General features: G+C 37.8%; 1 protein-coding gene across 3 annotated transcripts in view; it reads left to right on the top strand.

Annotated features, from left to right (window-relative positions):
- Window positions 1–14,947, top strand: part of MSH3 (mutS homolog 3) — a 180,944-nt gene that overhangs the window by 501 nt on the left and 165,496 nt on the right. For 2 of the 3 annotated variants that reach the window (XM_044266234.1, XM_044266250.1), the window contains exons 2-6: window positions 1,664–1,784; window positions 6,833–7,053; window positions 10,339–10,554; window positions 12,396–12,512; window positions 12,908–13,025. In XM_044266234.1, the coding sequence (XP_044122169.1) occupies window positions 1,664–1,784; window positions 6,833–7,053; window positions 10,339–10,554; window positions 12,396–12,512; window positions 12,908–13,025 (793 nt within the window). Of the gene's footprint in view, window positions 1–11; window positions 46–1,663; window positions 1,785–6,832; window positions 7,054–10,338; window positions 10,555–12,395; window positions 12,513–12,907; window positions 13,026–14,947 lie in introns of those variants that run through there. The other variant, XM_044266241.1, reaches the window with a different exon arrangement.

The raw sequence follows: 14,947 nt of genomic DNA, 5'->3' as shown, positions 1-14,947 counted from the left end.
ACTCGAAACAGGAGCTCAGGTCTCCGGACTTCCATTCTGATGAGGGTAGGGGCTTGTGGGCAAAGGATACATCTTTTAACCTCCATTTTACCTCCCCAGCCTTAAAAAAAAATCTGGATTGAAGGTTAAAGAGGAGCTTTATTTACCGTATTTGTATATACTTGGTTAAGTAACCGGAATAAATTGACGCTAAGTCTCTAGTTTTTAAGCATGCAATAGCAGTGCTCAATATTTCAAGCGAATAGGGTAAAAGTAGTCCTATTGTACAGTTCCTCAGTGACTACACTTCTTGTGGCTGATTGTAAAGTTTGATATACAGTTTGGCTGGATTAGGTTTAAAGGGGTGCAGATGTGAATGGTTGTCATTGAATCCTTCCTGTTGCTTACCACCGTTCACCTGAGTAAAATAGTTGGTTTCCCAACTTGGCAGTTGGTTTCCCAAACTGCCAGCAGGGAAAGTCCAAGGTTGAGCCCTCACTGAGGCTTCCTGATGCAGTAACTTCCTGATCCCAACACTTGTTGAGGATGTGTTGGGACGTCTGGGTGGCTCTGTCGGTAAAGAATCTGTTTTTAGCACAGGTCATGATCCCAGGCTCCTGGGATCCAGTACTGCATTGGGCTCCTTGCTGAGCTGGAGCCTGCTTCTCCCTCTGTCTGCTGCTCCCCCTGCTTGTGCCCTCTCTCGCTGACAAATAAATAAATAAAATTTTAAAAAACAAACAATAACAACAGCTGAGGATGTGGAAAGGGATTGCAGACTGACTTTTAGCCACCCTCCAAGTTCTAATACGGATGACAGCCTAGCTACAAAGTCTTCATTTATATTTCTTTCACAGAGTGAGTTCTCCTCTCCTGTTTTTGATTTTTTTTTTTTTAAAGATTGTATTTATTTGACAGAGAGCACTTGGGGAGAGAACACACAAGCCCGGGGTGGGGTAGAGGGAGAAGCAGACTCCTCCACCCAGCGGGGAGCCCATTTTGGGACTCCTTCCCAGGACTTTGAGATCATGACCTGGACTGAAGGCAGACGCTTAACCAAATGAGCCATCCAGGTTCCCCTGTTTTTGATTTTTGATGATAGTCTACATTTCATGAATATACCAAGGTTTTATTTTACACCTACTATGTAGAGGGTATTTTGTGAAAGACTTAATTTTTGACAGGATTCCTGCCAGTACATAGTTTATAGCCTTGTGGTATCTTTGGTGGTGAACATAAGCCAAGTTTGAACATGAAACAGTTAAATTATAATTAACATTGACGTTTCAAAAATGGTAGTGTTCTTTTGTTATGTATTTAATTTCACCTTTCCTAAATGGATATATATTTTTTAAAGGTATTTTATTTAACATAGGTAAGTAGGGTGACTCAGGTTTTATAATCTGAGGTAGGTGAAGGCTGATTGAGTAAAGAAAGGTATAAGCCCTAGTTCTAATTAATGCTAGCAGGGCTTGAAGTGCTGAGACTCATGACTTCCGGTCTCCACATTGTCTTTCATAACAGTATGGAGAGTATCTATATATATAGTTCTTTCCAAGTCTGAAGGTATGTGATTCCATAAGTAGTGGGATGGCGAGAACCTTGTTATTCAGAAGTGAAGCTTAAATTATTTCACATACATCAAGTTTTGAGATTAGAGATAACACATCATTTTCTAATATAGGTTGCAGAAGTTGGCAGTAGTAAAAAGAGACCACTGGGGAGTGATGGGCCTGTTCAAAAGAAAACAAAGAAAGTCCAAGAAAAGGAAGGAGGAAGTGATTCAATAAAGTTTGGGAATGCTGGTGAGTCCTATGGTGATGATTGTTCCTTCTCACTAGTTGTGGCACAGATACTGTATTCTCCAGAGAGCAGAGGGTGTTATTGGAGAGTTGTGCCATTCTTTTCCTTTATGGACAAAGGTCTCCATTGTGGTTGAGTAGAGTGGCCCCTCCATAAGTGGTGGTTTGAGTAGGGCTTTGGGGGTGTGGAGGTAGAGCTGGAGTTCTGCAATTTGCCTATAGTTCTCCCCATTTTCTCTTTTATTTCTCTTAGCTAATTTTTGTCCTGATTATAAAAGTAAAGCATTCTTGTTATAAAAATTTCAAATAATACAAATATCTAAAGGGTAGACAATGAAAGACCCAATCATCCTTCTATTTTAGTGAGACCTTGTGGTAATTTTAGGGGGCTACTGAGTATTTTTCCAGGTTTCTCTATTTATACACATCTACATGTACACACAAAGACCCACAAATTACTTAGTAATAATACAGTTGGCCCTTGAACAACATGGGGGTAAAGGGGCACTGATGCCCTGCACAGTTGAAAATCCATGTAGAACTTTTTGACTCCCCCAGAACTTAAATACTAATAGCCTACCATTGATAGGAAACCCTACTGATAACATAAACAGTCGATTGAAACATATTTTATATGTAATATATATTGCATACCATATTTTTACAATGAAGTAAGCTAAAGGAAAGAAAAGGTTAAGAAAATCATAAGGGTCTGTATTCCTTAATTATTATAGTAGTATAATTTATAGTAGTATACTGTATTTATAGTAGTATACTGTATTTATTGAAAAAAATCCCCAAGTAAGTGAACCCATGTAGTTTAAACAATGTTTAAGTTCAACTGTATTTTGTAAATTGTATTATACTATATGTATTAATTTGCAGCTATCATTTTCACTTAACAGAACATTTTGAACAATTTTCAATGTCAGGTTATGTAAATCTACCCTGTCCTTTTTTTAGCATGGAAGTGCTCTTTCTTATGCTAAAAGTCTTTGGATAAAACCACCATTCCTGAGATAGTTGACTTCTAGGGGTGGTGTTGGATTTATAGATGATTGAGCACTATTTCTTTAGTTGTTGGCCTCAGAGGATTTGTTATAAAGTCTAACAGAAAATCCTTCTTTTTTCATTATCCCAAGAAAATTAGGCAGAGAATGAGATAAAAAGAAAGCAAAAAAAAAAAAAAAAAAAGTCTCAGTTCAGTGGATCAAGCATGTAAGATATCTTTCCTTCCCCAAAAGGTGAAATTTAGGGTCAACATGAAAGCTTTAGTATGAAATAACTATAGAAATGGAGATGTATACTTAAAGAGAATGATAAATCTTTTCTGTTGTCAACAAGGCAATTGACTTAGAATGTTTTGAAACAAGATTTTTTGTGACTTGTTAAAAATGGTGCTTAAAGAAAGGGAAAGGAGCATCTGCCAGTCCAGCTCCTTTATTTGTTTTCCAGTCTTAGGTCTCCTTGTGCTTCATTTTGGATCAGTTCTCCTGCTATGTTTTCAAATTCCATAATCTTTTCTTTTGTGGTGTCTAATTTGCCATCTGTCTCATTCAGTAAATATTAATCTCAGGTATATTTAATCTTTAGAAGTTCTGTTTTGTTCTTTTATTTTTTTTTTTTTAAGATTTTTTCTTATTTCTCTGACAGAGATCACAAGTAGGCAGAGAGGCAGGCAGAGAGAGAGGAGGAAGCAGGCTCCCTGCAGAGCAGAGAGCCCGATGCGGGGCTCGATCTCAGGACCCTGGGATCATGACCTGAGCCGAAGGCAGAGGCTTAACCCACTGAGCCACCCAGGCGCCCCTGTTTTGTTCTTTTAAAAGAAATCACCTTTTTCTCTCTGTGAAACATAGTGAAAATCTGTTACCAAAACCAAACAGAACTCCAAAATCCAAATCTTCCATTTTGCTTCTCTTTATGTTCATGTTTTTCTTTACCTTTTTGATTATGTGGAATGTATTTATAATATGTTTTCATGTCCATATCTGTTAATTCTGTCATCTCTGTCATTTCTGGGTCTGTATCCCTTAATTATTATTTCCTGCTTTTTTTCATGTTTAGTAAGTAATTGTTTGGATCACAGATATTTTGAATTCTGTGTTATCATGTGTTGGGTTTGGGATTTCCTTCAAGAATGTTGGAGTTTATTCTGGCATGCAGTTAAATTCTTTGTGCATCAGTTTGATCTTTTTAAGGATTGTTTTTAAATTTTGGAAGAGAAGGCTTAGAGTAGTTCTGTTCCTAAAGTTTGATTTTTCTAGAGTTGGGAAGGAATACATAGTAGCAGTAGCATATTATATAGTATTTCTACCATATTTAAAAAATGGACATTAATAACCTTTAGGACATAGGTAGTTAAAAAAAAAGAGAACATAGGTAATAGTAAAATGTAGTAACAGTTTTAAAAAATGATGAGGTTTGATTATTTATTACCTTTGTTTTTAATACCTTTGTTTATTTAATTGTAAGTTGACATAATCTAATTTGTAATCTAATTTGTAATTTGTAATCATGGCTGTGTTTGACTCTTGCCTCAGAAAATTCTTGAAGGTTTAACAGTTGCCTCTGGTAAGGCAATATCAACTGGCTTCATTAAGCACACCACTGGTCTTTCTTTGTGACCTAGTTTGAGTTTCCTTATAGCTTGAGTCTCCAAGGATGAGCACCCTGAGAGTCAGACAGAAGTTGAATTGACTTTTAAGATCTAGCTTCAGAAGTTAACATGCCTTACTCTGTTGGTTGAGTTAGTTACAAAGGCCTGCCTTTGTTCAAGGGAAGTGACCTTCAATCCCACCTCTCAACGCAGGAGTATCAGCATCACGTTGTAGGAAGAGCAAATGAGACAGGGTATATATACTTGGCCCTCCTTAATAAATAAAATCTACATGGGTCAGAATGCAGAGTTGACTTTTTATTTATTAATATTCTTTTTTTTTTTTAAAGATTTTATTTATTTATTTGACAGAGAGAGATTACAAGTAGGCAGAGAGGCAGGCAGAGAGAGAGAGGAGGAAGCAGGCTCCCTGCTGAGCAGAGAGCCCTATGCGGGACTCAATCCCAGGACCCTGAGATCATGACCTGAGCCGAAGGCAGCGGCTTAACCCACTGAGCCACCCAGGCGCCCTATTTATTAATATTCTTATTTGAATTACAGATAAACATAATATGGAACTCTATCTCAGAAGTATTTTGATAAATACAAATATTCACTATCTTAATGCTTATAGTATATGTGCTACTGAAGTGAGTACAATCATAATGGAGTATAAATAAATTCAGACTTTTAATGAGTACAACCCCAAGACTGGAAAACCACCCCCATCCCAGGAAGGTTTTTTAATATCCATAGGAGGGAAGTTCTTGTATAATATACACACTTACAGTATACTTCAGAAGAGTGATTCAAGTATTTATTTTGAAAAGTGGAGAGTAATTTGAAAGAGATTCAAATATACATTATTCCAGCTACAAGATTAGTAGGAGACAAGGTACAATTTATGTGTGAAAAGAGGTTTAAATATAAATAAGCATATAAAGCTAAATATAAATATGAGAAGTTTTAAACTCATAGGAATGGACCAAACACAATTCTTGCTCTCAGAGTTGTTTTTTTTTTTTTTTTTTGGTTTGTTTGTTTGTTTTGGTTTTTTTGCTTTAATAGGAAAGGTAAGAGGTTATAAATGCAGTCCCTTTTTCATTATATTTAGAAGTGGCTACCTAATAGTATTACCCTAAAGGAAAAAATAATGTATTCTGGCATATAGTAGATAGTAGACAGTAAATGATAGTTTTCTTTCTTTTATGGATTGCTTGCGTAAGAAGAACTGCTAGTTGGCAGCCTGGGATAAGTGCTATGGAGAAATGTGATCTTATTATAGAAACACCGACAAAAGATGATTTTAAGCTAAGAGAGTTAGCAGGAATTTCATGGAAAAGTAATTTTCCGAGGGATCTTAAAGAATGGATGATATGATTTTGACATGAAAATTGGGGTTAAGGGCCTTCAGGGAGAAAGCATAGCATGAGTAAAGCTGTGGAGGTGGGATAGTAGGCATGTTAGGGCAGGGTGATGATCTGCCTTCTTTGGAGAACTCTGGGGTCAGTATCTCTAAGTCTTTCCCATTAAGCTGATCAATTTCCCTGGTCTGGAGTCTTCCCGGCTCTTGGCTGGAGTGGGGAGCTCTGGCTGCCTGTGTTCTAGAGCTCATGAGGAAAAGGCTGGGTTTCTTAGCCTCCAGTAAGCCCCTATTTCCCGTTATTCTTCTGGCTCAGGCCCCGTTCTCCCATCTCAGCTGTGCCTGTTTTACCTCTTCCAGAGTAACCTCCAGTTCTCTGCTGACGTGGAGAAGCGCAGCTGCCCTTGAGCTTGGAGTAAGCTAGAGGTCAAGAGATCAACTTGCTTTGAACCAGTCTTCTTTATTTTAGAATCTCCCTTTAGTGCATATGGTATTGCTGCCCTGATTCCTGAGCCTTAAGCATTTTGTGTAACAATGGTATTGGTTCTTGGTTTCCTTCACTAGTGGTTTAGTGTTTAGCTTTAAAGTATGCAAAATTGGTTATTATTCATCTATTTTTTCCTTCTCGTTTCAGATTTTTTTTTATTTGTACCTGTCACTTCACAGAGAGAAAAGTCTCTGTCCTTATGTGCTTATATCTTAAAAAAAAAGAAAGAAAGAAAGAAAGAAAAAAAAAAACACCTACTGTAGTTTGTAATGGGGTTTCAGGACCAAGTGAAATGACATGTATGTTTCAGTATGCTATCTTTACCCTAAACCCAAATCCTTGTCACATTTTAGTTAGATTCATTGCTTTAATGAGAAGTTCCCTCTTTAAAAAGAGGTTTTAATACTACTCTAAAAAGAAGCAGTGGCTTCTTTACTCAGAAAAATACTCACACCAACACAATTTTGTATGTAATTTTCAGAAGCGTACATTCCTTCCCACAAAATCCGGGTTCATGAACTCCCCCCTCATCATACCCTAGTTATGAATTGACATAATAAGAAAAAAATACTATTGTTATATTTTCTTCTGATTTTCTAACTAAGAGCCAAAGAAATGTCTGAGGACCAAGAATGTTTTAAAGTCTCTGGAAAAATTGAAAGAATTCTGCTGCGATTCCGCCCCTCCTCGAAATAGAGTCCAGACAGAACCTCTTCAGGAGAGATTGGCGGTTCTGCCAAAATGTACTGATTTTGACGATATCAATCATCTACGTGCAAAGAAGGCAGTTTCTTGTGAAGACTCCAAATCTCGTATTAGTCAAAAGGTATGTGTTCTGTAGATGAACATCCAGGTACTCAAATCAGTAGGTTCCGAAGTGCCATAAGTTTCTGTGGGTTCATACAAGCCAGTGGTTCCCAAACTTGGCTAATCATCCAGATTAGCTTTGGGAGCTTTTGCATCATAGCTTATTTGTTTTTTAAGTCTGCGAAGATTCTAATTTACTATGTATTAAGGAGGGAAGAATTGGTTTGTATTAAAACAGAATCCCCCCCCACAACCCCGCAAAAAAAAAAAAGCCTTCAAGGTGATTCTGATGTACAGCCAGGGTTAGGAATCCTTGGCTTGGGAGGATTCTTTTTTTGAAAAAAATTTTTTTAAAAGATTTTATTTATTTATTTGACACTGAGAGAGAGATCACAAGTAGGTGGAGAGGCAGGCAGAGAGAGAGAGAGAGAGAGGAGGAAGCATGCTCCCCACTGAGTAGAGAGCCCGATACAGGACTCTATCCCAGGACCCTGGGATCATGACCTGATCTAAAGGCAGAGGCTTTAACCCACTGAGCCACCCAGGTGCCCTGGCTTGGGGGGAATTCTTAATAATGAGTATAAGCACAAGTTTTCTAATCCTCCTTATAGTTATCATGATGGAAAATCTTAGGCAACATACATGGGTTTTGGGGTTTTTAGCTGAAAACTTGGTGATATAAAGTAAATTCAAAGGCAAACCAAATATATATGACTCTTCACTTCCACTGCTAAATGATATATCAATGTTTGCAGCATTGCAAAATCAGAGAATTGAACTTTTGCTCTGTCACTAACATCCACAATTCAGAGCAGTGGTTTGCAGTCCAGCTTTAAATGAGAATCACCTGGAGAACTTAAAAAAAAATTCTGGTAACAAAAACCTTTCTTCAGAATCATACTGGTCTTTGCTAAGAACTGAGTATGGATATTGCTTAAAAGCTCTCATTTTAATGTGTAGCCATGGTGGTTGAGAGCTATTGAATTAAAGAAATAGTTCCTTTTTTTTCCCTTTAAGTCATTTAAATGAAAAGCTATAGATTCTTAAAAAGCTATGGACTGAAAGCAATAACTCCTTTACTCAGAAAAATACTCACACCAACACAATTTTATATGTAATTTTTAGAAGTTTACATTCCTTCCATCTGGGTTCATGAACTCCCTCTTCATCCAAGCTGAGATCCACCGACTTATCATTGGTCATCAGGAAAAAAGATGTTTTTGTTTTATTTTTAATCTGTTTCAATATTAAGAAGCAGTTCACCTGAGTGTAGTGGTCATAAAAATATAGATATCAAAATGTTTGTCTATTAAAGCTCATTTTATTAATTGGAGAATTTACTCTAGGGCTTCATTAGAGCTTATTTACCATTACTTATACATAAAATGACCACGTTGGTATTTCTGATTCATAGCACATTAGCAGTCACCAGTTATTAGGGACAACTAGAAGTGTAGTACATGGATGTCATTGTAGGACATAGCTGTTTGATGGCATGGAAGGACATAGATGAGCGGTAGAAGCTTCTAAGTGAAGTTAAATGGCCAGGGTTTAGGGGTTAGGACCATTAGTGTGGGAGTCCACAACCCTGTAAGTCTTGTTAGGTTTTGAAATTTTTATTTTAACATTCTGGGAAGTATTTCCACCCAAATGGTTAAAAAAAAAAAAAAAGTGGCTTAATACTCAAGTATTCAGATTGACTTCTTAGTATAAAAGTTTTTTCTCCATGCCTATTCTCCTTCCATATGTGAATAAAGCATAAAGTTAAAAACTTTTTTTTTCCTAGGAAATGTATTTTCTTCAAGTATGGATTAGGTGTTACAATATGTAGTATTCCTGGATTTTACATAAAAGGCATGGAAACAAATGAGAGAATCCATCAAAGTTAAAAGTAAATGCATTCTCTCATCCGATACATTGACCTACTCTTCTGTTGCTACACCTCCCCGCACTTCCCCCACCTCTTTGCTGAGATTTGGAGATTTGCTGGGCTGCACTATTCAGACAATTTACATCTCTGCCTCCTATTTCAGCTAAGCCACATTTTTAAATGCAGCTGTAAAGTACATGTTGCTGGACTTTCTCTTGGAACAAGGTCCTCTCACTGGGCCATATAGGGCATTTCTTTTTTTCTCTTCCCTTCCCCTGCGGATCACCAGTCATATAAATATATATATATATATATATATATATTTTTTTTTTTTTTTTTTTTTTTTTTAAGATTTATTTGTTTGAGTCAGTGAGTAGGGGGCAGAGGGAGAGGCAAAGAGTGAATCTGAAGCAGACTTCCTGCTCTGGGCAGGGCTCCATCCCAGGACCCTGAGATCATGACCTGAGCCAAAAACAAGAGTCAGACACTTAACCAACAGAGCGACCCAGGTGCCCCGATAATTAGTCTTTTAAAGAATATTTATTTATTTTTTTAGTAATCTCTATACTCAACGTGGTGTTCAAACCCATGATCATGAGACCAAGAGTTGCATAGTTTTCTGACTGAGCCAGCCAGATGCTAGTCTTTTATGCCATATATATATATATATATTTTTTTTTTTTTTTAAAGATTTTATATTTTGTTTGACAGAGCAGCCAGAGAGCACAAATGGGTGGGGGTAAGGCAAAGAGAGAGGGAGAAGCAGACTCCCTGTGGATCAAGGAGCGCCACTCAGGCTCCGTCCCAGGACCCTGGGATCATGACCTGAGCTGACGGCAGGTGCTTAACTGACTAAGCCACCCAGGTGCCCCTTTTAGGCCATGTTTTTAATTCCAGGCGTAGCTGATAAATTTTTAGGTGATAGCAGTGATACAGTGACAGCTAGAAGTCAGATTTAGCTTATAAATTTGTCTCATTTTACCTTTTGTATTTATTTATAAGAAGCAAGGAATTTGCCCTAAGCTCTAAACTGGAGTTAGTTAATGGTTTTCACACGTGAAAGAAAATGTCTCTGCCTGCTTCTCTGTCTACTTGTGATCTCTGTCTGTCAAATAAATAAAATCTTAAAAAAAAAAAAAAAAAAAGACTTTCATCTTAAAAAAAAAAACAACTTTAAAATGTTTAGGTTTTTAAAATTTGCTTAAATATGCAGTAGTTTAGTTTGGTTCTTTTTTTTTTCTTTTTAAAGTCTCTTACTCTGAAAAAAAATTTCAAACCTGTGAAAAAGTTTATCTGAATATACTACACACTTCTGTAATCTTTAACTTAAATTGACCAATTGTTAGGTTTGCACCAAATTTGCATTCTCTGTCTTTCTGAAAACTATTATTATGGTTAATACTTTCTAAACTGTAAAAATCTTTCCATTGCCAGGATACGACACTTTCTGATCTCAGTCCTTTTGGATCATCACACACGGTTAATGACAATTCACAGAAAACTTCTGATCCTAAGCCATCTAACAAACGGACAAAAAGCATTTACACACCTTTAGAATTACAATACATAGAACTGAAACAACAGCAGAAAGATGCAATTTTGTGTGTGGAGTGTGGATATAAATATAGATTCTTTGGGGAAGATGCAGAGGTAAGTTATTTTTTCAGATGCTCTTTCATGTTTTTCTTGTCCAGCCTTAAATATTTTCTGATATTTTTGTTTCATTTTCTGACTTTGTAAGAGAGCCAGTGATCAGTTGCCTTTTAAAATGCTGTCAAAGTCAAAACTGAAAATAAACACAGGTGAACTTGGCGGGGTTCTAGGCCCATGAGGGAGGACCAAAGGGTCCCTTCTTGAAATTTTGTGCCTTTTCTCCATGTTCTTGTCCAATAACTTCCATCCACTGTGAGATGATTGGATGAATCAGATAGTGAATGAACCATAGTCCTGTATTTAATGTTTCCTGATGCAGACTCAAGCAAGAAAACATTTTGAGATGGCCCATTTACTCTCTTTTTTTTTTAAAGATTTTTGTTTATTTATTTGACAGAGATCACAAGTAGGCAGAGAGGCAGGCAGAGAGAGAGGAAGAAGCAGGCTCCCAGCTAAGCAGAGAGCCCGATGCGGGGCTCATCCCAGAACCCTGGGATCTTGACTTGAGCCAAAGGCAGAGGCTTTAACCCACTGGGCCACCCAGGTGCCCCTGGACCATTTACTCTTAAAAATTTTGATAGCCTGGAACATGGTTATGTCTCAGGGGAAGAGCACATTAAGTGCCCGACACCTGCAGAAGATGTTTGAAGTCTTATAGTTTCTTTTTAGGTCAGTCATCTTGCTTCGTTAGTCCAAGTTGATTCTGTATTTAATTTTGAGGATTTGAAGTAGGCCAAAGTTAAGGTTAGAAGTGAATTTGAGCATTTTGTGGGCAAGTTTAAGGAAAGCATTGCTGTTGATGGTCTGTTGGAGTCATGCATGGTTGTGATGATTCCACAACTTCAGATCTGTATCAGATGTCAGACATTATCAGAAGCAATGAGGTGTCACAGCCAACGTCTACCTCATGGACAGGAAGTGAAGACTTAGCCAACTTTTCTTCCAGTTTTTAAAATCCTGTTGTGGGCCTGAAAGCCTTGGTCTTTAGTTGAGGTGGCTGTTTGCTGTTATGAAGTTAGACTTTGAAGCAGAGTCTGAGAACAGGGACAGCGTGTTCCCTGAGGACAGGGACAGATACATAGTTGGCATCGTATAGGTAAAGGGGTGAAAGAAAATGTCATTCTCTGCCCTTCTTTCCAGGTCAAGTGGTAAGTTCAGCCTTACCACAGTAAAGGCTAATGTCTTCTGGCCCTGCAGTGAGGAACTAATACAGTTCAGAGTTGGGTGGGGCAGGGTTCCATGTTGGAATGAGGGTTCCATGACTCCAGTGGTCAATATCTGAGCCTCTGAGCTTTCTAGAAGGTGGTGGGGAGTCAGGTGGTGGTGCTTGGTTCTGCATTCCTATCCTTTATTATGCATCCTACATTAGCTAACCAGACCAGGTGGTTCTCTTCTCACTTCCTCAAAGATGCCGTCTGTCCAAGTAGCTTCAGAATTTATGTAAGGTCCTCATTTTCAGTGTTTGGATGCTTTGTTGCAAATTCTTTCTCTTAGAGTTTCACACTCTGTAAATTGACTAGTCCTTGTGCAGGGAGAGCTCAGCACTTTAAGGTTTTGCTAGATCTAGGGGCATAGAAGACCTGTCCTGTTTTTCCCTGTCATTTATAGGTGGAGATGTTGGCCCTGAGGTTAGGCTTTGGGAACTGCTAAAAATCTATTAAACCATAGGCTTCTATATGGGAAATGTCTTCTAAACTTTTTATTGGTATACCACATAGATAGAGAAGTGTGCAGATCGTAGGTGTATACCTTGATGGATTTTTAGCAAAATGAGCAAACACCACACAGGGACTCTTGAAAGAGAAATTTACTGATAACTCTCTTTTTAAATTTTTTAGATTGCAGCCCGGGAGCTCAATATTTATTGTCATTTAGATCACAACTTTATGACAGCAAGCATACCTACTCACAGACTGTTTGTTCACGTACGCCGCCTCGTGGCAAAGGGATATAAGGTCAGCTTTGGCTTTGGCTTTGGTTTGCACAAACGGGATTGGAATCCCTTCCAGAGAGTGAAATCATGTTCTGTAAGGTGGTAGGTTTTAATTGGAATTTGGGATTTGGGAAATGAAATTGTGTCACAGTTAATGGCGGTATATCTTCATCAGTTTCTAGTGTACTAGAATTTTAAGGTAAATTTAAAAAACCTCTGTGATAGAGACTGTTTCTTAGTGACTTATCCACACTTGCAAACTCTTTGTGGTGCTTATTACTAAAGCCCTATATCTGGACATTGTGGACAAATGTGTTTATTTTACATGTTTCAGAATTAATCTTTTGAAGTCTACAAATGTGTTTCTTTAAAACAATTTCCATCAGGTTTGATATTCAGTGTTTATTTTTATTGAAGGTGGGAGTTGTGAAGCAGACGGAAACTGCAGCATTAAAGGCGGTCGGGGACAACAGAAGTTCACTGTTTTCCCGGAAACTGACTGCTCTTTATACGAAATCTACACTCATTGGAGAAGATATCCTTTTTGAGTAGTTTTTCTCGTAACTGTTAGAGTCTTTGTTTTATTTATTTTATTTTATTTATTAACATATAATGCATTATTTGCCTCATGGGTACCGGTCTGTGAATCATCAGGCTTACACATTTCACAGCACTCACCAGCACATACCCTCCCCAGTGTCCATCATCCAGCCACCCCATCCCTCCGCCTGCCATCCCCAAAGTCTTTGTTTTAAATAACATTTTTATTGAACTGTTCTTGAAATGAGTACCTTTCTGATGAGATGAGGCATTCTAGTTACCTTGCCATTTGATTAGTGTGTTAGTGAACAGGGAAAGGTTGGTAGGGGTTGGAAACAAGCATTTTCAAATGCAGTTGTGAAAAGAGAGTTATACTTTAAGAACAAAAGAAGAGAGCCTGGTGATAGCAGGTTGGCAGCTGATTTGAGCTGCACCTTCCCTAGACTTCCCTTCCCTGGTTAGGTGCTTAGGGCCTATAGGCTCCTCTGAATCTTCCTGAGGTAAGACCTAAAAAGACAGCTTATTAACTTCAGAATGTGAAAAGAATACTACAGAGTTAGCACAGAGTTGACTCCCTATAAAGGATAATAGATGGGCCATCCTCACTAATTATTAGCTTCATAAAAGTTTTATTTTATTTATTTTTTACTTTTTTTTAGAAAGAGTGCTGGGGGGAGTGGCAGAGGAGAGAGGGAATCTTAAGCAGACTACGTGCTAAGCAGGGAGCCCAATGTGGGGCTCGGTCTCATATGACCCTGAGATCATCACCTGAGCTGGATCATGACCAACCAAGAGTTGGATGCTTAACTGATTGTGCCACCCAGGTGCCCCCCAAATTTTGTTATTTTTGAAAATAGATTGTAGGTGAAGCTTTCTCACTTTGTAAGAATCCTCAGTGTGCACAGTGATTGCCCCCCCCCAATTTTATGGTCATTCATAAATTCAGATGAATTACGTGAAGCAAAATGATTCTAATGGCAAAATGTAAAATTCTGTCTATTTTTTAGAAACCAGAGGCACCTGTGTGGCTTAGTCATTTAAGTGTTTCACTCTTGATTTAGGCTCATGATCTCAGGGTTGTGATATCGAGCCCTGTATCAGGCCGACTGCTGGCTGTGGAGCCTGCTTCAGATTCTTTCTCTCCATTTGCTTCTGCCCCTCATCACCTCTAAAAAAATAAAAAATAAAAATAAACCAAATAACTGTATATGAAATGGGACAAAGATGCATTTTAAAATGTGTTTCCTATGTGATGGAATCAGGTCTCAATAAAAATATAGAGATAAAGTCTTAGAAGTTACTGTGTGAAAGCAGTATTTATGTTTTTTTACAAACCTGCCTATTAAGAAAATTGCTTAGCTTCTACCAAAATTACAAAGACTATTTTGTTCCATTAATATCGTGGATAGAAAGAGCTATTACTGAGTAGACACCAAACCGTTAACAGTTCTGTGTGGTTCTAAGCTGATCAGGCTGTAAGAACTTGGTAATTTTATCGCTTCTTTTGCTCAACTTGAGTCTTATTGAAGTCTGCTCCTAAGACGGTACACCTCCCTGCTTCTCTTTTGCTGTTGCTACAGCTCGTACCTGCTGATGTCACAGTTGGTTGTTTTCAGATTGACTTCTGAAAATGACCCAAATCAGCATTTATCCCTGAGAAGTTAATTAATGGACTCATTGCACATACATACATGCATATACACATACACACATTATGTTTCTCTTTTCTTCTTTGGTTTTCTTTTTTCTTGTCTTTTAAAAGTTCTCTTGCTTTTTCTGAGAGCTTTAGGCACTTTAAAGGAGGAAAGTAATTTACACTATTTTAGTGTATTCATGCTTTGACTTGTGGAATTAAGCATTATGGGATTGTTAAGGATTAAGTCTTAGCATTATCCAAGTAAAAAAGCAGATTACTAT

The sequence above is a fragment of the Neovison vison genome, chromosome 1 (genome assembly GCF_020171115.1).
Source record: "Neovison vison isolate M4711 chromosome 1, ASM_NN_V1, whole genome shotgun sequence".
Taxonomy (NCBI): domain Eukaryota; kingdom Metazoa; phylum Chordata; class Mammalia; order Carnivora; family Mustelidae; genus Neogale; species Neogale vison.
This window is presented reverse-complemented; position numbering and strand designations above follow the sequence as displayed.